At 33.0% G+C, this 21,516-nt stretch overlaps 2 protein-coding genes across 6 annotated transcripts; one reads left to right on the top strand and one right to left on the bottom strand.

Moving 5' to 3' along the window:
* Positions 1-4,150: 4,150 nt before the first annotated feature.
* On the bottom strand, positions 4,151-6,478 carry LOC120117914 (superoxide dismutase [Cu-Zn] 1-like). Its single transcript, XM_039138080.1, has 8 exons — positions 6,373-6,478; positions 5,644-5,732; positions 5,465-5,566; positions 5,287-5,382; positions 5,090-5,121; positions 4,880-4,955; positions 4,518-4,571; positions 4,151-4,328 (listed from the first exon to the last, which is right to left on the bottom strand). Exons 2-8 carry the CDS (start codon positions 5,717-5,719, stop codon positions 4,306-4,308), a joined length of 459 nt encoding a protein of 152 aa, XP_038994011.1. The 5' UTR covers positions 5,720-5,732; positions 6,373-6,478; the 3' UTR covers positions 4,151-4,305.
* A 9,599-nt stretch (positions 6,479-16,077) lies between these two features.
* LOC120117913 (vesicle-associated protein 2-2-like) lies at positions 16,078-20,759 on the top strand. 5 transcript variants are annotated; one of them, XM_039138078.1, is made up of 10 exons: positions 16,208-16,350; positions 16,409-16,419; positions 16,670-16,750; positions 17,139-17,209; positions 17,368-17,449; positions 18,368-18,483; positions 18,559-18,741; positions 19,007-19,429; positions 20,012-20,089; positions 20,598-20,759. In XM_039138078.1, exons 3-10 carry the CDS (start codon positions 16,702-16,704, stop codon positions 20,742-20,744), a joined length of 1,149 nt encoding a protein of 382 aa, XP_038994009.1. In that variant the 5' UTR covers positions 16,208-16,350; positions 16,409-16,419; positions 16,670-16,701; the 3' UTR covers positions 20,745-20,759. The 5 variants fall into 5 exon arrangements, with proteins under 5 accessions (XP_038994008.1, XP_038994007.1, XP_038994006.1 ...); XM_039138077.1 differs by lacking the exons at positions 16,208-16,350; positions 16,409-16,419 and adding an exon at positions 16,078-16,167; XM_039138076.1 differs by lacking the exons at positions 16,208-16,350; positions 16,409-16,419 and adding an exon at positions 16,111-16,167 and having other exon boundaries at positions 16,654-16,750.
* The last annotated feature ends 757 nt before the right edge of the window (positions 20,760-21,516 follow it).

Below are 21,516 nucleotides of genomic sequence, written 5' to 3'. Positions count from 1 at the left end.
TTTACAAGTCAAATACAAATTGTTATAAGTTTAAATCATTAGGAACATTTGGCTCGATGGTTTGGGTGCTGGATAGTTTTTCCCCTTTGTTAGCACAAGTTTGATTCTCCTTGCAAGTAGAGTCGGGTATATGGGCTAATGCCCGCGGGCTACCTGTTTAACCCGCGACCCATGTGGGCTTCGGGCCTCAAAAATTGAAGACCGTTTAAATTGCGGGCTTTTTAGCCCGGACCGTTAACCCCGCGGGTTTAATGGGTATAACCGCGGGCTATCCGCGAAACCCGCTAAAGCCCGCTTAATTTAAAATTCATAAAATTTTAGAGAAAATAAACTTAAAGAATTTTATAGAAAAAGAAAATAAATTACCTATAAATATGATGTTACTTATAATTATTGTAGTTCTTAAATTTATTAGGGTGTTTGTCATAATTTTACCGCTGCTTTATATTTTTTTCATTTAAATATACATCATTATCATTTTGGTATTTAAATATTTTTTTTAATTTAATTTTGACATTTATTTTTTTCATGAAGTATGTTATCTATTTTGTTCTTTAATTATAAAAAATCACGTGATATTCTAATAATATATCACATGACAAGTAATATTTGGATTAAAAATAAAAAGAAAAATAAAAGAAAAAATTGAAAACATATTTTTCAACTTTAAATACTTTTACAAAATAAATATATTTTAACAAATTAATGACTTATATTTATCAATTTTAGTATAACTGTATCTTTCAAATTTACTCTTATACTGTAAGTATTTTATTTTATATTTTCATATTATGTTTTAGTATTTCTCTAAAGTATCCATAAAACACAATTATTATGATCACTTGACAACTTTCTTGTTAGATTTGTATAATGTTTAATTTTGTTGAAATTTTATGTTTGAATTTCTGCTTTCAGACACTTCTGTGTCTTTATATTATAACCTTGAATAATAGTGTTTTATAAAAGTATAATGTGGTTATTGTTTTATTTGTTTTTTAATTTGGTGATATAAGTGAATATTATTTTTTAATTTGAGTTTAAGTAATTATATATATATATATATATATATATATATATTAATGATTATAAAAATTAAAAAAATATTATTTTATAATGATTTCCGGCAATTTAAAATAAAATTTAGATATTATTTTGACGGTGCTACCTTTATTTTCAAGTTGTTCGATCATTTTTAAAGGTGTAGTAAGTTAAAACATTATTTTTTATTGCATTTAAAGCATTTAAAATTATTTTTATTTAACGGGCTGCGGGTAAGCCGTTTAGCCCGCGGGTTAAATGGACGAGCCGCGGGCTTTAAAATTCAAAAACCGTTTATGAATGCGGGTTTTTTAGCCCGCACCGTCAAAACCAGCGGGCTAAACGGGCGGGTAGCTCGTATACCCACCTCTACTTGCAAGCATGTTGGTCTCTTTGTTTTCATTTCAATTTAGTGGTGACACGTGTCATTACCTGATTAGATAGAAAATTCATTTAATTAAATAATTTAAAATTCATAAATAAAATCTTCTAATCATGTATTGACACGTGTAACATTTTAATTGGATAGTTAATTTTATTTAATTGAATTAAAATAGTGACTAAATTGATAGAATATATAAATATTAAGGACCAAATATATAATCATACCAATTTTATTAACGGACGCATCACCACCTCTGTTAAAAATTAACAGCTGGTGGTTTGATTGAATTAATTAAATAGTTGGGTGGTTTGATTGATTCAATTAAAAGTTCGATAATTACATTGATTTTTTACCATAGTTCAGTGGTCTCCCGTGTAGTTTACCCATAAAAATATGAACGAACGGCCAATGACAACAAGCTGCGTTTAGATATAGATGATATATATGAGGTAAATATAATATAACAATATTATTCAAAGGTTTTTAATCATTTAATAATAAATTTTTATGTTCTTGTACATGTTATGTTTAAACTCAAAATCTTTAAAAAAAAATAATAAGTTTCAAACTCGAAATCTAAAAAAATAATAATAAATTTTTAAATTATTAAGGTTGCATGTAGGCCTGTAAACGAACTGAACAAACACGAACAAAGTATGTTCATGTTTATTCGTTAAACTTTAATCGAACAAATGAACGAACACGACCAAATATATAATCATACCAATTTTATCAACGGACGCATCACCACCTCTGTTAAAAATTAACAGCTGGTGGTTTGATTGAATTAATTAAATAGTTGGGTGGTTTGATTGATTCGATTAAAAGTTCGATAGTTACATTGATTTTTTACCATAGTTCAGTGGTCTCCCGTGTAGTTTACCCATAAAAATATGAACGAACGACCAATGACAACAAGCTGCGTTTAGATATAGATGATATATATGAGGTAAATATAATATAACAATATTATTCAAAGGTTTTTAATCATTTAATAATAAATTTTTATGTTCTTGTATATGTTATGTTTAAACTCAAAATCTTAAAAAAAAATAATAAGTTTCAAACTCGAAATCTAAAAAAATAATAATAAATTTTTAAATTATTAAGGTTGCATGTAGGCCTGTAAACGAACTGAACAAACAAGAACAGAGTATGTTCATGTTTATTCGTTAAACTTTAATCGAACAAATGAACGAACATGAACATAAACGAATGAAAAATTTATTGTTCGTGTTCATTTGTTAAGGAATGTAGATTGTTCGTGTTCATTCATTTAAATGATAAACGAACACAAATGAACAAACATAAACGAACGGATGTAAACGAACATAAATGAACACAATAAACGAACGTAAACGAACACAAAAAAACGAACGCAAAAAAACACAATAAATAAACATAAATAAACTTAAACGAACATAAATGAAAATATATTATTTTCTTTCCTTACAATTTTAGGATTATATTTCATTTAATTGTTTTGAGTTTTTTTATTTGTATTTAAAATTAATTGAATTTTAAAATATTTATGGGTATCAAATTAAAATTTATTGGGCTTTAATATTTTAAATGGATCTAGAGAGATTGCGCAAAATATAAATGAACGCACATAAACGAACAAACATAAATGAACGAACATAAACGAACGTAAATGAACGAATGAGCCCTTTGTTCATCTTCGTTCATTTACTTCGTTCATTTGATTAAACGAACACAAAATATTATTCATGTTCGTTCGTTTAATAAATAAACGAACTTTCCGTCGAACGATTCACTAAATGTTCGATTCGTTTACATGCCTAGTTGCATGATTCGTTTTAATTTCAAATATATTATATTACTATTTTTTCAAGATATTTACTACAATACTAGGATATGTTAATTTCTAAATCCCGCTTCAAATATTTATTATTTAAAATTTATTAAATTATTTAATAAAATATTGTTTTATACATGATCTGATTCGAATTAAATAATAAATCATATATTTGATTATGTAACTACGATACCAAAAGAAAAAAAAGTAGACAATAATTCCTTAGACATTCTTATGTAATTCTTAAAATAAAGAAATTTGTTGAACAAAACTCTTGATTAAATGAACTTCGAGATCTGATTTTTGGATTGAATAAAAGCTAGTTCTGTTGTATTTTGAATTTGATAGTGAAAAAAAAAAATCAACAAGAAAAACATTTTTTTTTTGTAAAACAGGGGGCATGTTTCAAAATCTCTGCCGATTTTACAAGCGAGGGAATTGACTAGTATAGATGTAGATATTTCTAAAATTAAGTACCGTACGTATCTGAATGCAAACAATACATTCAGATCCTAAATTCTTTGTTTTTTTTTATGATTTCTAATGGTTTGAGAAAGAAATTCAATAGATAATGAAATTATTTGAAGAAATAATAAAATTGATAATGTGACTAATTGATAGAATAATCAAATTAATAGAGAAACTGCATAAAGAAAGAATTAATGGTTTATGTTATTCGAAATTAGGAGATAATTTTCTTTTTGGCATCTAAATAGCTACACTCTGTGATCGATTTGTTCAAAAAGCAAAACAAGATAAATAGCTTACAGTTTGATCGATTTTAAGCCTTTTTTTTGGCGACTGCTTTAGGCGAGTAAAACCGTGTAAACAGAAATTAAGGAAAACAAATGAAAACCACATAGCGACTTTAGAAATTATGCATTAAAGTTCCAACGCAAAACACTTCATAAGAGGGCACTCTTTTCTTAAAAGTTACCAATGACGAACACAACAAAGTACACCAACAATGGAGTCCTTCAACTTTTATTAACACAGTTTAGCTCACATAAACAGCTCTCAAGGCGCTTGAGTTTATTATTTTCTGCTCACCACGGCTGAGATTTTAGCCTTGCAGACCAATAATACCTACAAAGTTTACAAATAAAAAGTTACTAATCAACAAGTTTAGATCAAGCAAACAAATAGTAGATACGATATTTTCATTTCGTTCTCTAGAAACAATTGTAACTAATCGCGCTTTCACTTGCACGATAACGCTACGGTGATGGATGTTAACAAATATAAAGAGAGTTCGTTTGAGATATGAGAATTTACCACAAGCTACTCTGCCACCAGCATTTCCTGTGCTTTTGCTAAGCTCATGGCCTCCTGCAAATATGATAGCAGTGTCACAAAGTAAGCCCTAATATCCAGATTCAGTTCATGGCTTCAGTGGAAACCTAGCTAATCTTAACAACAAACATGTATGGCTGGCTGATCTCCACGGACGAGAAAGGGCAAAAGGGTATACTAGTATTTCAAATTTAATTGTCCATTGCAGCCAGGAAGAGAGATTATGGGGGAGGGTGACCGATCTAGTAAGTAAACTACTTATTCACTAGCGCTCCTAGCACAAGCAAACACTATAGGAGAAAGAAAACAATTTAAATGGAGTTCGGTTTTTTAACTATTATTACCCCTGCCGAGGTCATCGGGATCTGCATGGACGACAACAGCTCTTCCGATAATGGAGTTTGGGCCTTTGAGAGGGATCTAAAGAATTGAAAGAAAGAAAAAAAAAACACAGCAATTAGCAAAAAAACTCAAGTCAATCACTGGTACAACCACAAACATAAGAGAAAGAAACTTGAATGTAAGCACAAGGAATGAGGAGTTTGAACAAAGACCTGGTTGTCGATGATATTAAAATTTGCAGAGCCTGGATACAAACGAAATTAACAATGTCAATAATAGAAGTAATGGGAAATCCAACATACTGCTAAATAATGTGAGTCGAAACAAAGAAAGTAAATGTAAAAATTTTAGAAACTTTTAGTAAACCGCTTGAAGTTTATGGTCATTGACCAAAGGCTAATATTCCTACCATCATCATCGACAGTGATATTTCCTAGATCACCAGCATGGCGGTTCTCATCCTGTGGAGCACCATGCTCTTTTCCAGCAGGATTAAAATGAGGCCCTACAATCAGATTAATCACAAGGTCAAAATCAAATACATGGAAGTTGAGAGAAATCCACGAAGCCAAGCTCTAGACTTTAACCAGTTGACATGCAACCGTTAGTTGTGTCCCCAAAGGCATGAACATGGAAACCATGGAGTCCAGGCTTAAGACCAGAAATGTTCCCGGTCACAATTGTTGGACCTAGATAAGATGGAAATGATAAAATTTCTACATGAAACACAGGAAATCGAGAGATCGTATCAGGGTTTGTGATTTACCTTCTCCATCTTGGGAGAACAAAATAGTTCCACTAACACCTTCACTGCTGCTAAGGACGGCAACGGCCTTCACCATCTTAGTATGTGATCTATACTACACAGTGTTAGATATGCCAGTAGACAATTTTATCTAAATCAAACTAAATATATGTAATACATCTAACAATCAATCCCAAAGTGTCATAAATTCAACCAAAACCATCAGAAAAATTCAAAGAGTTACTAAAATAAAAATACAAAACCTAAAATTTTCACCAAATGCGTTAATTTCTCCCAATTAGAAAAGGACCATCTTTTATGTACGATCTTCGAATCATATAACAGCAAATAAGAAGAATCATATAACAGCAAATAAGATGAATATTTCTCTCAACTAGATAACAATCTCTTAAAATGAAAGGAAAATTTATAATTTTAAAAAACTAAAAAGGGAAATTCAGCTACTTCCTTCAGCACATAATCTTCTGCAAGTAATTGACCTTTTTCTAGTATAGCTTTCTTCAATCAAGATTAAGACAAAATGAAAATCCATAGTTATCAAAACCAAGCTTAACTTGTGCAGGAAAAATTGGGGGATTCAACAAGCAAGCAAATCTAGGCACCAAAAACATAAATCAAGAGCAGACCTTAAATAGAAAAATCAAGCTTAAAGTATAGACAAATGGAACACATCAAAGCTTTAAAAACCCTAATAATGAATGGAAATAAGAAAGTCAATAAGAATCTAACCTCAGAACACCCCTTTACGGAATATAAAAAGAAACAACAAAATATGAAGTGAGAACTGCCTGTTGTTTAGATTAAGATTTTAATCGAACTTATAAGAAAAATAGTGGAATCGTTGAAGATTGTAGGAAGCTTCTAGAGTTCTAGCAAGATTAATCTTCACCCACCGCTACTGAGGGTACAATTGATAATTGATCAATGGGATATTGCGATATTGGGCTTAAAGGTGTCCTTTCTCAATAACAAAATTCAATCCTTCTAAGTTCTACCTGACTAGCATGTTTAAAATGTTAATAGAATATAAAAATATTATTATTATACAATTATCAATAATTTTATAAGTAATTAAATAATAATAAATGAATAATAGATTGTTTGTTTAAAAATGACTTAAGAACATTTTTTTTCCTATAGTATATTCAATTTATCATTTTTGTTCTTATCGTATTTTCGCATCAATTTAATCTTCAAAATTATTTAATTGCATCATTCTATATTGTATCCTTTAATTTATAACCCTAAACCCTAAAGCATAATCTCATATCTTCTAAACCCTAAAGCATAATCTCATATCTTCTAAACCCTAAATCTTAATCTCTAACTTAAAACTCTCAATTTAGGGTTTTAAGTGAGAGGTAGAGTATAAAGTGATGTAATTGAGTAACTTTAGAGACTAAATCGATACAAAAATACGATAGAGGCGAAAATGATAAATTAAATTTATTATAGGGACAAAAAATGACCCTTTTGCCTTTAAAAATAATAATTGGTCTTTAAAAAATTATTTAAATACTTTTATATAGAAATAAATATATAATTTTATGGAGAGGTGAATTTATAACATTTAAATTATAGAATTTTAAAAAATGAAAATAGATAGAAGCAGCTAACTAGAACGAAGACTTAGTAATCGTAACAAACCCTTCGATGTAGATTAAACATTTGATGAAAGAAGATGCCAGGAGTGCTGGCTCGTTAAGAAGATGACCTTATTTCCCTTCATGCACCATAAAATATTAAAAAAATCTAAAATGCATAATGATTTAGAGATTTTAAAGGACCGATCATTTTTAATTACCCTCTTGTTCAGTCTATTATTATATTTAATTATTATTACTATTATTGATTATTTAAAGTGAATAAATTTGTATTGATTGATCTAATAATATCAAGAGTGTCTATATATAATTTTTCGTAATTGAAATTAAGGTCCAACACACATACATCACCACCCGTTAGATTTATGTTCGTGTATATATTAGGTAGGCTAATTGTAGGTATAATGTAATTGAGTCGGCTAGATTTTAAATGATTAGGTCGGTCTGGGTTGGTTTGGATATTGGATCATGGGTTGTGTAGCTGAGTTGTATAAACTGGGTAATGGATATTGTTGGCCCTCCGAGTATAGGGCTACTGAGTGCTGGGTTGGACCCGGTTTTCGCAATATAATTGAGGCTTGGATTAGCTAAATGAGTTTGTAATTGGACTTATTTTAATTAATATAATAATAATAATTTATTTGGATTAATTTAAAATTAAATATTGGGTCATTAATGAGCTTTTAAACATCGAATAAAAATTGAGTGCTATAAAAAATTTAAATATATTGATTCGTAAAAAGGTATGAATAACTAAAATTAAAGGAATATAGATGTAGGGTTCTATAGTTTTTAAACTTCAGTTAACAATTTATTTAATCAAAACAAACTCATTTATGATAATAATTGATCAATTTCTTAAAAAAGGATGCTTTATTTTATTTTCATTTTTTATTATATACAGCAAACATTTTTACTTTTGAATGTGGTCCTTTGCTTCAAAATTGTTCTAATCGAGTTGGAACTTTCGTTAAAAAATATTTTATTGTAATGCCACCTTATTAAAGGTAAGTATGGCCAGACAAAATGTACATCTGAATTTATTTTAATCAAAATTTGAACCTATTAATTTATTTTATTTTAATAAAAAAACAAAGAATAAAAAGAATTTTTTAAGTCTCTCTCAATTTTAAAATAAAAAAAAATTAACATCTCTACAAAATTGAGTAATTTAGTCCTTGATAATTTTAGAAGAGAACAGTTAAAGACAATTAATCATGATTTTATATTTTCTATCAATTTTACATAATTTTAATTGACATGATAATAAATTTAGCTTCGACATTTACACATGATGTTAATTCGGTCTAAATTTTTAAAAAAGAAAAATCAACACATAACTTTCACATTTTGTATATATTAATTGTTAAATTTATTGAATTAGTTTAGAATTATAATTAAATTGACATAACTTGTGAATATTAAGGGTTATATTTGTAATTTGTGTCAATAAAAAATATGTAAAAACTAATGGGAAATTTTAACGTCTCAACTAATTGTACTTAATTTTTTTTGAAAAGTAGGGACTTGTATATTATTACTGTGATAAAAAAATACGACGATGTCAGACCTCGTTAAAAAATCTTCTTAAATGATGAAAAAAAAGTACCCTGGACCACACCGAACAAGACAAAAAATTCAGCCATAGAATAAATCAAGCCATACACACCTCACACGCTACTAACAAGAATCAACAGGCAAATTTTAACAACCAGCTAGCCCACACTCACAACAATGAACACAGACTATAAAGAGCAAAAGATGAGCAACCCCATAATAGGACACCACACTGAATCAGACTGGTGCACTAGACACAAAATATTCCATCAATCAGTTGACTCAAGACAGACCACCAACATGAACTCCCCTAGTGACTGCCACGATGCATCTCACCCTGTTTAAGAATAAAATCCTCCACGCCTCGGGGATTTATTGTAAAAATCCCCAACCGAGGGCTGAAGGTTTCGAAAGGGACCACACAATGAATTACTCCTGCCAATACATAGACTGAAACAGCCGAAATGAAAAATACCAAAACATCACAGCAACACTTATGCCCTAATCCAACAATAAATTACCGCATATTCGCAACAGAATCCAACATGAATACATCAAACCAAGACCACAAGCTAAAACTCATCTATAATATCAACTAACAGCTACCAACTACACCCAAAAATGATTCAGTAGCCCCTTGGAACCTGCATGTTTATCACTTTTCCAATAGTACAATAGTTCAACACAACAAATAAACAACAGAATTCAGATATTCCATGAAAGCAAGCACACATAACCAGCTATTTTTCAAATGGAAAAGGAGGATTATAATCACAACTCAGAAAAAAAACAAGGTTGGTACCCACCACGCAACCCCGCCAAGCTAACCAGGCCCATGTTGCAACCATGCATTATTGTTCTCCCGATTTCATCCATATGAATGGATAAAGTATGTGTGTTCCTCCTTGTGCCAATTCATGCGCCTCCAGATTTCTCTCTCCGTACACAAAATTAACCTTATAGGCTCACCTCGTGCAGAAATCCTTGCATTTTATAGCCAAGTCAATAAATGGAGCAGGGCTTGAAGAGGATCATCGATCCAGTTATGCACTAAAAGACAGTCGGTTTCTATTGTCAATATACCATTTGCAACCCATTTGGAAGAAGAAAAAATTTGAAACGCTTCAATTATAGCCTCTAATTCCGCTCCTGAAGGACCGGATTGCCCAATAGATCTAGAGAAACGAATGGGTGTCTCTCCATTGTGGTAATGGAGGAGTCCCCCAATACCAGCCTTTCCCACTACCCCGAATACTAACGCATCGACATTAAATTTCATATTCCCAAGAGGAGGTGCAGTCCACGAACCCGGAGCTGGTCTGCTATGTTGCTTTATGTGTAGAGAGAGCCTCGAAGGGCATATAATAAAATCATTCATGGAGATGATCACCTCCAGCCATTTGGACTTTACCCAAAAACCTATTCTCAATAACGTTGCCTAAAGCCTTAGCATCACAAATTTTATTATTGAATACAATATTATTTCGTTCCAACCATAAGGACCAGACAATGCCAAAGGAGGAGAGTTTCCAAAGGGGTTTAATTGAAGCTTTTGCTGGCAATTCCTCCCAAATAAGAAGTAATTATCTCAAAGATATCGACATGATAAAACTTACATTCCAGAAGAAGCACCAACCCTGCCAATTTTTCAAGCCACTTCACAATGAATGAGAAGGTTTCTGTTGTTTCATCAACCTTATTGCATGAAGGACATCGATTTTGCTCTAGAGAGCTAATTCCCCATTTTGACAATTCGTAACGAACATGTATACGACCCAAGACCTCTCTCCACATGAATGCTTCTACTTTGGGGGGCGCTAAACCAGCCCAGACGATTTTCCAAACAATGTCTACTGAAGCTACATTATTCAATGACTTCTCACAATAGCCCTTTGGTGTATAACATCCCGACGAGTTACCAACCCACATTAGACAGTCCTCATTCCTAGAATTATTGGTAGCCTGGTTGATAGTAAGTAGAAAATTTTGCCATTGATCAATCTCCCAGTTGAACAGGTTCCTCCAGAGTTTGATTGACCATTCCCACTTTTCGTTTTCTTTGTGGCCAAACTCGTTTACTTTACCCCTCTTTTTCGAAGCAAGCAATAAAATACGATGATACAATGTTTTGAGAGTTATCTCCCCAACTCATGCCTCTTCCCAGAAATCAATCCTAGGACCATTCCCCAGAATAAATATTAAATTACCAGTAAAAGCATCATGTGAACTCAAAAGAGGTTTGGTGATATTGCTCAAAACCCAAGATGAGTTTCTGCATTGCTTGGGATTCGGGAGAAGGCCACTTGAAACGTTATTCATTTTTGCATCCATCACTTTTCTCCACATACTGTTTGGTTCCTTGCTATACTGCCACAACCATTTATTGAGCAGCGATCTATTTCTTACATTAATATCAAAAACCCTGAGCCCACCACAATCTTTCGACTTTGCGATATCTTCCCATTAAACCAACGAATCGGGCGATTTGGCAAGGACCCCAAATGAATTTAGCTACAAGTTTATTAAGATCCGAAACCACCCCCACCGGAATTTGGAAAAGGGAAAGATAATTATCAGTGGATTTGTGAGAACGGCCCTTACCAAAGTCAAACGCCCACCGAAAGATAACAATTTGCCCTTCCATCTATTCAATCTTGCTTGGAATTTCTCGGTGATGGGCTGCCACAACACTTTTGAATTGCGGCGATGACCCAATGGAAGGCCAAGATACCTGATCGGCAGAGATTCCAAGCCACATTTGATTGCTGCAGCCCACGCCTCAACTCGCAATACTCGATCCTGAAGTCTCCGAGAAAAATAGGAGATCATCTACAAATTGAATGTGAGACACTACCAAACCTGTTGAACCGATTGACACGCCTCTGACCAGGCCGAAATTTATTGCTTTGCGGATAAATGATGAGCTTAGAGCTTCACTAATCAGATTAAACAAGAGTAGGGAGAGCGGGCATCCCTGCCACAATACTCTTTTTATCGAGAAATTATTTGAAGGGATAACATTAACCAATACAGAAACAGATGCGGATGAGACACAAACTGATCCTGAAACGCCATTTCCCCCCCAAAACCAGCCTTTTGCATAACCAAATCCAAGAACTCCCAATCTATTGTGGCATACGCCTTTTTTAAGTCAAACACAAAAACCAACGCTTTATGTTTGACTCTTCGCACATAATCGATCACTTCATTGTCAATCAAGGCACGATCCAATATTTATTTATTGGGTGTAAAAACGAATTGTGTTTTGCCAACAATTTCACCGATGAATCCAATTAATCTCCTTGATAGAACCTGTGCAAAAGTTTGTATAAACTACCCATTAAACTTATAGGTCGATAATCATCACAACTGATTGGATTCGGCACTTTCGGAATGAGAACTATAAAGGACTGATTTATCGAATCCAACTGAAAGGATCCTTTATGGAAATTTTCCATGAAACACAAAATATCACCTTTGAGATCCTGCCAGAATTTCTTGAGGAAATTGAAGTTAAAACCGTCTAGCCCCGGGGCTCTAGACCCATCCGCTGAGCGAATAACTGACCATACCTCCTCTTCGGAGAAAGGAGCCTCTAATGCCTGAGCAGTTTCCATCTCCAGTGTCCGGATATCACCAGCGAACGACTTTACTGAATTGTATGGACATTATTATAGGTCGCACGAAAATTCGGGTCATTGAGAACTTGATCACCAACTCGAATGGCTGCAATGTGCTTAATTTTATTTCTTACTAACGCCACCGCATGAAATAACTTAGTATTCTTGTCGCATTCTTTAAACCATTTTAGGCGAGATTTTTGAATCCATTCACGCTCTTCTCTCCTCAACCTTGACCACAGAGACGCTTTTAGTATTTGAATCTCCTTTTGGATCACCGAGAGGTTGGTTGAATTCAGGAATTCTTCTTCTAACTTTGAGATTTTTTGCTTCATTATCCGATATGGACATCCAGTCCTTTGCCTTTTCCTCCAATGCCCACTGCTTTGTTGCATTTTTTTGCTCCCTGAAGAACTCTATTAATCCCTTGACCCTGGTGCTCTTTTATTTCCTTCTTAATCAAATCCACACAATCAGGATCATCTGCCCAATGGTTAAAGAATTTGAATGGTACGCACGCTTGGATTGGACGAGCTTTCTCCAATAAGATGGGGTTATGATCTAAAATCCCTCTTGGAAGAGCTTTCTGAGTGATTAAGGGAGCTTCTGATAAGATCTTCGGTGAAAATAGAAACCTATCGAGCCTACTGGCCGAGACACTCGGATTCAATCTGAGCCACGTGAAGGAGCTGCCAGATAATGGAAGGTCAATTAAACTATTTCTTTGAATGAAATCCACAAGCATGCTAGCTGCTTGAGCGTTAAACACTCCCCCAGTATCATAGGCAAGTTGATATTCTCAATCAACACATAAAAAGATTTTCTCTCTCCCATATCATTCGGGGCATAGAGATTGACAAGACCACATCTCAAATTACACCCTCTAATCTTACCCAACAAAAGGATAAATATGTTATCTATGATTTTACTATCAATTTGAAAAAAACCCGAATCCCACATGGAGATAAGTCCTCCTGACGCACCAGACGATGGGGAGAAAACCAGGTTCACGCAATTTAACTTCTAGAGTTTTTCCAGTAAACCCAGTTTATTCAAATATAGCTGTGACTCCTGTAGAAAGATTATTCTCGCTTTGCATGCTCGAATAACTTTCCTCACTGCCCTCAGTTTTTCTGCTCTACCCAAGCCCTTAACATTCCACGACAATATGCTGAACTTTAACATTAATCTAAAGCAAAGACTAATTTGAAGTAGGCTATCGGCAGAACCCCCCAAGCTAGGCATCACTATGCCTCATCTTCCTCCAATTCCTGAATTCTCTGTAAGACAGAAGTTTCCGGCGCATCGAATTCAACTCCCAAAATCCTACTAACTTCAAGATCTGCTTCTGCTTCAGATAAGATTCTCCTACCCGAGCACCCACATAGGAAATTATTGAAAATCCATTATCAATTGAGACTTTCTTTCCATTAAATTTATGGTTTTTCATTATAGCAGTAGCCTTTTTCCTATTTGAGTCTGAGTGAGAATTTCTCTTTTGGGCAGTAGAAGATCCCGGAGCGAACTCCTTCACCTGGTTCGAGTTAATCGCCCTAACAAAATTGATGGGAACGTCTTGTAGTTTAGAACAATTAGAAATTTCCTAACCAACTTCCACTGGACTATTTTCCACCGACCCAACAACAACCTCAATATTGGGCTGGATTGGGATTGAGCCCGACTTTATGGATACCTCAACCAAATCTCTCTCTTGGGTTTATTTGATCTCCACGTGTATTGCTCAGTTCAGGAATTGACATACCTTGGGAAACTACAGCCTCATTATTATTGCCAAATGTCAATTGCTGAGACATACTCGATAGGGTTCATCACGATCCTCTCCGATAACGGTAAACCATTATTATGCGGATTCGAAGACGAAGCATCAACCTCTTCAACCACATTCTTGCTCACCGACGAAGAGACTTCTCTGAGCTGGTTTTCTTTGTTAAACTCCTCAGTGATTATCATAATCTTATGGATCCCTCCATTAATCATACTTAATTGATAATTTTTAAAATTGAAGGATTAAATTACTTTTATTTCTAGAAGGACCAATTTGCCTAATTCCAAATTGGGAGGGATTGAATGACCTTTTCACCGAAATGAAAGTTGGGAAAAAATAGTTGTCATAATGCACTATTTATCTTTTTCTCAATCATAATTCCACTATTGGCAAATTCACCATTTTGGGGGACTTTGGTTTTTTTGACGAACTTTTTAACTTTTAATTATTCCCTTTATTGAATATGTGATTGTTTATATTACTTTATTTCATATAAAAATATTGAATATTGAATATTTGTTTGAATTTTTGATTTTTTATATATTCATTATTTTATATATAATATTTTATTCATATAGCTTGTGCAAGGAATTCTAAAGGTATTCCATCAAATTTTTAAATTAATTAGAGGCCCTAAAAATTAATTAAATCCTAGTGATGTCAATGACGTACGTGTATCTCAATTAAATTAGGTAGATAAAGAATCTGTTTTTATAAATTATTATTTTCGTTCACCGACAATTAATGTGTAATAATTATTTATGTTGCTTTATTGTTTATTTTTTCTTAAAAAATATTTAATTGATATATGCAAAAGAAGCCATTGCGTGGATGCTGATTAATTTAAGTATGGATTTAAAAACCACTTTGACCACTCAACTATACCCTATTAAATAATATGCTGTTTAAATTTTGTTACTATAAATTTGATCACTCTATTTTCCTATAGTAACCCATATTATTTATCCTTGTCACATAATATTGATATAACATAAATTAATAAATAAAAATATAACGTGTGTCAAATCAAAATTTTAAAATGTAATATTTTTAACTTTATTCCATTAATTAATTTATTTTTATCATCACAACCACACTCAATGAAAGCATATTCTCATTTTTTATTGACAAAAAAATATTAATAGTTATCAACGATCTTTAGTATAAGTGATTAAACGTTCTCATTGATAATTTTTCTTTTTTTAGAAGTGAATTCTATATTATTAGGAGTAAAATTTTCTATTCTCCTCTCCTTAAAGTAAGAATTTTTAAAAAATATCAATCATCTAAACAAAATATAATTATTTAATAGAAAGATGCATTATGCTAAAAATATATTTTCTTATGAATCAAGCACCTTGTAATTAAGAGATTTGTTATTATCTTTTGAGATTTTAAATTCATGCACTATATATATCAGGAGTATAAGTATTCATCGTTAAATGATTTAAGGTCACTGAACAAATATTATTTTACATTCACCTTATATGTATAAAAAAACATTTTTCAGTAATTGATTGTACATTTATTTTGCGTTACATAAATACATAATATTTAATAAATAATTTGAAAAGTGTCAAATATGTAAACAAAAATGTGACGGTGTTATTGGGATAATAAGCCTAATTTATAGCCTATAGGTGCAATGCTTCTCCGGTTGAAATTCAAGAACTTGTTGTTGGGACTGGGAGGGATGTTCATGGCTCGCCGTACACAATGACTATTACTTGAAATGTGTCATGGCTTTGGCCTTCTCTTCAATTCCAAAAAAGAAAAAAGGGATATTGAATTATTCAAATTTTAAATAAACTAACGCTCTACTCTTTTCCTTTTTTCCTTAACTTTATTTGAAGAAAAACAAACGCTCTACTGGGAGGGATATTTGTATCGCCGTACTACCAAATTCCTATCGTCACTCTCTCTCTCTCTCTGACCGGAGATTCTTTCGTTGAACCAGGTAAGCTTTCGCTCTTCTGATTCTTACTTTCCCGCTGAATTTTATGTTCAATGGAACTGAAAACCCGAAGAAGCGGTGTCGGTTTGCCTGGCTCTTTCTCGAGTTTTGGTCTCCGGATCCAATTCAAAGAAGGCAATACAACGCTGCCGTTTCTCTTGAGTTGAAGTTCGACTCAGTTTCGAGTTCGTTTGAGCTCATTTTTTTCATAGCTGGAGTCTGTTTGAGCTTAAAATGATTCCAGTTGGAAGCCAAGTCATTATCTGGATATTTGCTTTCAAAATTTTAAAACCACTTTTTGTTTTCTGTACTTTTGATTAAAAAAACTCCTCACCTTGGTTTCAATGAGCTGGAATCGTTGTTTGGAATTCAAACTGAGTTGCTTCAAGTCTGATCCGAGTCAAAGCAAGTCAAACTCTATTTTCGTTATCAATTTTTAAAATTCAAAAAATGGAATTACCTGACCATTGTTGCTAATTAGTATGACAGTAATTATCATGTGCAGATTAAGATCTGTATGCTAATAGAAGAAGGAAAATGAATACACAACTTTTGGAGATTGAGCCTAAGGAGCTTGAATTCACATGTGAGTACATAATTATTTGATTTTCGGTTCATTGTGGTAACCTAAAACTATTTTTTCAATAATAATTAGATTAAAACACTTTTGATAGCTATTTTTTTCATTTATTAGAAGAAATGATCATTCTTATTTTATAATCACTTTGTTTTTTTTTCTTTAAACCTCTTCCTTCAACTCTTTATTAGTTTTATATAAAAAAAATATCATATAGAATCCATAGTAAAGAATATCACTTTTTTGCAGCAATTATATTTAACATTTTCTGGATTTTTTTGTGGAATAATTGAAGGGGTAAAAACAATTAATAATATGATTTTCAGTTTAGCTTTGATATTAATTTAAATAATTGTTTATTTCCCATTTAGAGTGATTTATTTATTGTTTATTATAGTTATATTGAAGAAGCCATGCTCCTGCTCCGTCAGACTCACAAATAACACTGACCAAAATGTTGCTTTCAAGGTCTGAACTTTGAACCAGCCCTTTCTGCATTCTTTTTATTTTTATTTTTTTTGTTTTTGTTTCTTTTAATAAAGTTTATGACCTTTGTTTTTGGATTTTTTTTCTTTTAAGTTTAGAGTATTGGATTCTAATGTAATTTTAGCAATGGTAATTTGCAGGTTAAAACTACATCTCCTAAGAAGTACTGCGTCCGGCCTAGTGTTGGCATTATTATGCCCAAATCAATATGTGAATTTACAGGTAAGGAGCTTTTGTACCGGAATGTATATGTCAACACTTGTGCTGTAACGAATGGATTTCAATGCGTTTAATTGTACAAGTCTAATCATCGAGTTGAGGTCAAGTTGTAAGAAACTCGAGTTTCAGATAAACTTGAGGTTTGAGCTTGATCAAGTTTTTCTTTTGATGTTTGAGCTCGAATAGATCCAAGCAAACTCTCAAGCTCACTTGATTGGGTTCGACTAAAGCTCATTTACATAGTAAAAGATGAGTTTTGAACTTTTGATACCTGTACTCACTTCAAATTTGATTATTTGTGCTTGACTTCGGTTAGGCTTCGCGGCTACCGGTGTAAAGCATTAGAATACTCAAATCTGGCATACTGAGCTATCTGAGCTCGAGTTTGACTTGATCGAACCTGATCTGAATTAACATCTGTGACGTGCAACTACAGATCATAGTTTAGTTTCGTTTAATCTTATAATGGCATAACTAAGGTGTTAGTAGATATAAGGTCACCTGGCTAAGGGACACACAGGTTTCAATGATTTTGCCGTCTTGGAAAGTGTAAGGAATGGGATAAGCCGATAAGAGTAAATTTTGCAGTTGTTTAGGTGCTTTAAATGCAGTACATGTATTTCTGCAGTTGACTATTGGTTGATTTCTTTTCTATATGATCATTCATGATTAATTTCAATAGAATGCAAATATATTGAGCAAACAAAAACTAAATACTCGAGAAATGACAATCTTTAGAGCAATCTGCCATTGTGCTGCCTCATCAGTGGCTGGACAAGTGAATCAAAGCTAGTGATGGAACTTATAAATAAAAGATAGTAATGAAATTTCTCATATGATTTCTTTATCCTTTTCTCTACTTCCTTGTGTCAAACTACATGTCTCACCCTTTTTTATTTATTTTGGTTACTTTTTACTCAGTTACCATGCAAGCTCAGCTCGAAACTCCTCCTGATATGATATGTGGAGATAAGTTCTTAATTCAAAGCACAGTTGTCCCTGTTAGAACAATTGATGTGGACATTACATCTGCCACAGTAAGTGATTTTATGCTCAACTCGTGATTTATTTGACAGTAATAAGTGACTTTCACTCGTCATTTTGTTTGATAGTTTGTCAAGGACAGTGGAAGGTATATTGAAGAGCACAAGCTTAAAGTTGCTGTTGTCAGCCAAACTCATTTGCCAGTATCATCAACAATTAATGGGACAACAAACCAGGGAACAGATCATAATGCTTCAATACCAAAACAGCCAGAATTCAGTAGAGTTGGGATTCATGCACCATTGCAGACGGTTAGATATGCATTATATATTCTTTCAGACCATAAAATGAAGTCACTTCGGTTCTGACATACATACATGTTTATATACACACATGACTTGCATGTGTGATTGCATTTTCATTTGAAGGGAAATATATATTCTTTTAAATCTGAACATGAACTTGAATGAAACTTTTTTTCCTTCAAATATGAGATTTAAAGACGAACTTCATGTCCGTTGATTAAGCTTATATCTAACAGTAACACTTCTATCAATGTTCCCTGCTCTTTGACAGGTTGCCGAGGTTGAGGAATCAAAAATGATAAATTTGGAAGATTTAAAGACAACAAAGGATGTGGAGTGGAAGCCAAAGAAAGATATGTTATATGCGGAGGATTTAAAGCCAAATAAGGATACAGAGCCAGAGCCAAAGCATGATGTTATTAACGAGGACATAAAATTTATGAAAGACACAGAGCTGAAACCAAAGAATAATTTTTTCAATAGCAAGGAGTTAAAGCTGGTGAAAGATGTGGTGTCAAAACCAAGGGAGAATACACTTGATACTGAGGAATGTAACTCGGTGAAGGAAAAGGAGTTCGATGCATTGAACGATGGTGAAGGGAAAACATTGAAGCCAGTGGAGGAGCTAAAGTTTGCCAAAGATGCGGAAGAAATGAAATCAAAACTGGCCAACCTTGAATTTAAGCTAGGCGAGGTAAGTGTATTTTTATTTAGGCAAGTTGTTACTTACCTCGGAAGCACAAATTTCTATAACTTAAGCTTTTATCTCTAAGAAGAGATAAAATTAGTAGCCAAAATTACTAGTTACCACAGTTTAAAGTTTGAATATTTTGCCTCGTTGCTTCTGACTCTTCATTTTACTTGAGGTATTTACATAAAAATACTTGTGTTTGACATATATTTATATAGCTATATTTGACACACTTTTGTACGAGTAACATAGCTTCTAAGCTTCAGTAACATTAGTGGTCAATTCCTTTATCAGGCTGAAGCAACCATTTCAAAACTGACAGAAGAGAGGAGAATAAGCACAAATTTCTATAACTTAAGCTTTTATCTCTAAGAAGAGAGAAAATTAGTAGCCAAAATTACTAGTTACCACAGTTTAAAGTTTGAATATTTTGCCTTGTTGCTTCTGACTCTTCATTTTACTTGAGGTGTTTACATAAAAATACTTGTGTTTGACATATATTTATATACCTATATTTGACACACTTTTGTACGAGTAACATAGCTTCTAAGCTTCAGTAACATTAGCGGTCAATTCCTTTATTAGGCTGAAGCAACCATTTCAAAACTGACAGAAGAGAGGAGGATAAGCACCCGAGAACGAAAGATTTTAGAAGACGAGCTTGTAAGCTTTCTCTCTGTGCATTCTTGTTCTAGTTCGTGTTACATGCTCCAAATCATGCGTTTAACAATGGACAATAAATTCTCCATGTCACTTGTTTAGTGTGATATATGATGTCCCTTATTTTTATAGGCATTTAGCTTTTGGGCTAGTGTGATGAATGGTCATCTTGTGTTGTGTACCGTGGAATGTCTTCTCGTTCTCACTTTCTTAAGAATAGGCCCGTGATTGTTTCTTAACACGTGACAATCTTTCTCTCTTTTACGTCCACTATAAATCCTGTTTTAGACCACTGGTTCATGGATCAATTGCAGCATAGTTCGTCATTTGAGTTCTTTACCAAGTGGAATAATGGTCTGGATTTTTCATTTTGTTTGAAAATATCGTAATTTTGATGCTTATTAACTATGATATATCGAGTATATGAAAAGATTATACCGCATTAGACATATATTCATATTGGAAAATCCTTTAAATTTATTGACAACAAATTTGTGTCAATATTATGCAGGCGCTATTGAGGAAGAAGGCGAAGCTAAGTGAAGCTAAAGTGGGAATCCCTTTTTTATGTGTTTGTATGGTGGCACTCATCAGCGCCTTCATCGGATACCTTTTGGTAAAGAACAAGGCTTCGGTGTCGGTTCTTTACCAGTTATAATCAATACGAGATTAATCCGTTGATTAGGCAACTGTTTTTATTTTTCTTTTTTGTTAATAATAATAGTAATCATAATTATTTTTGTTGTCTGAAACACTTACGAAACTTTTATCGAGCAAATGCCAGTCTGACATTGATGAGTTCTTGTTGAGGATCAGATTAGGTGTTGAATTCGGGGGTGTAAGTTCTTGATTTGGTGTCTCTTAAAAGAATAAAAATAAATAAAACACAAATATGATACAATGATACGTCAGGTTAGGACTGAAAGTATTTAATAAAAGAGAAAATCGCCTCAGTGACCAAAAAAAAGTTATAATATACGATTTTAACCAACTTTTTTTGGATTTTCCAAAATGACCAACAAAATCGCAACGCGAAATAAAAATCGCAACGCGATCCCCAGAATCGCAAATCAGTTTCCAAAATCGCAACGCGATTCTTGAAAATCGCAATGCGATAGTACAAATTCGCATTGCGATTTTCCAAAATCGCAACGCGAATATGAAAATCGCAACGCGAACACATAAATCGCAACGCGTATCCGTAAATCGCAACGTGTATCCGTATATCGCAACGCGTATCCGTAAATCGCAATGCGTATCCGTATATCGCAACGCGTATCCGTAAATCGCAACGATAATCCGTAAATCGCAACGAGAATCTGTAAATCGCAACGATAATCCGTAAATCGCAACGAGAATCTGTAAATCGCAACGATAATCCGTAAATCGCAACGAGAATCTGTAAATCGCAACGATAATCCGTAAATCGC

This window comes from Hibiscus syriacus, unplaced genomic scaffold (assembly GCF_006381635.1).
Source record: "Hibiscus syriacus cultivar Baekdansim isolate YM2019G1 unplaced genomic scaffold, ASM638163v2 tig00110324_pilon, whole genome shotgun sequence".
Classification (NCBI taxonomy): domain Eukaryota; kingdom Viridiplantae; phylum Streptophyta; class Magnoliopsida; order Malvales; family Malvaceae; genus Hibiscus; species Hibiscus syriacus.
This window is presented reverse-complemented; position numbering and strand designations above follow the sequence as displayed.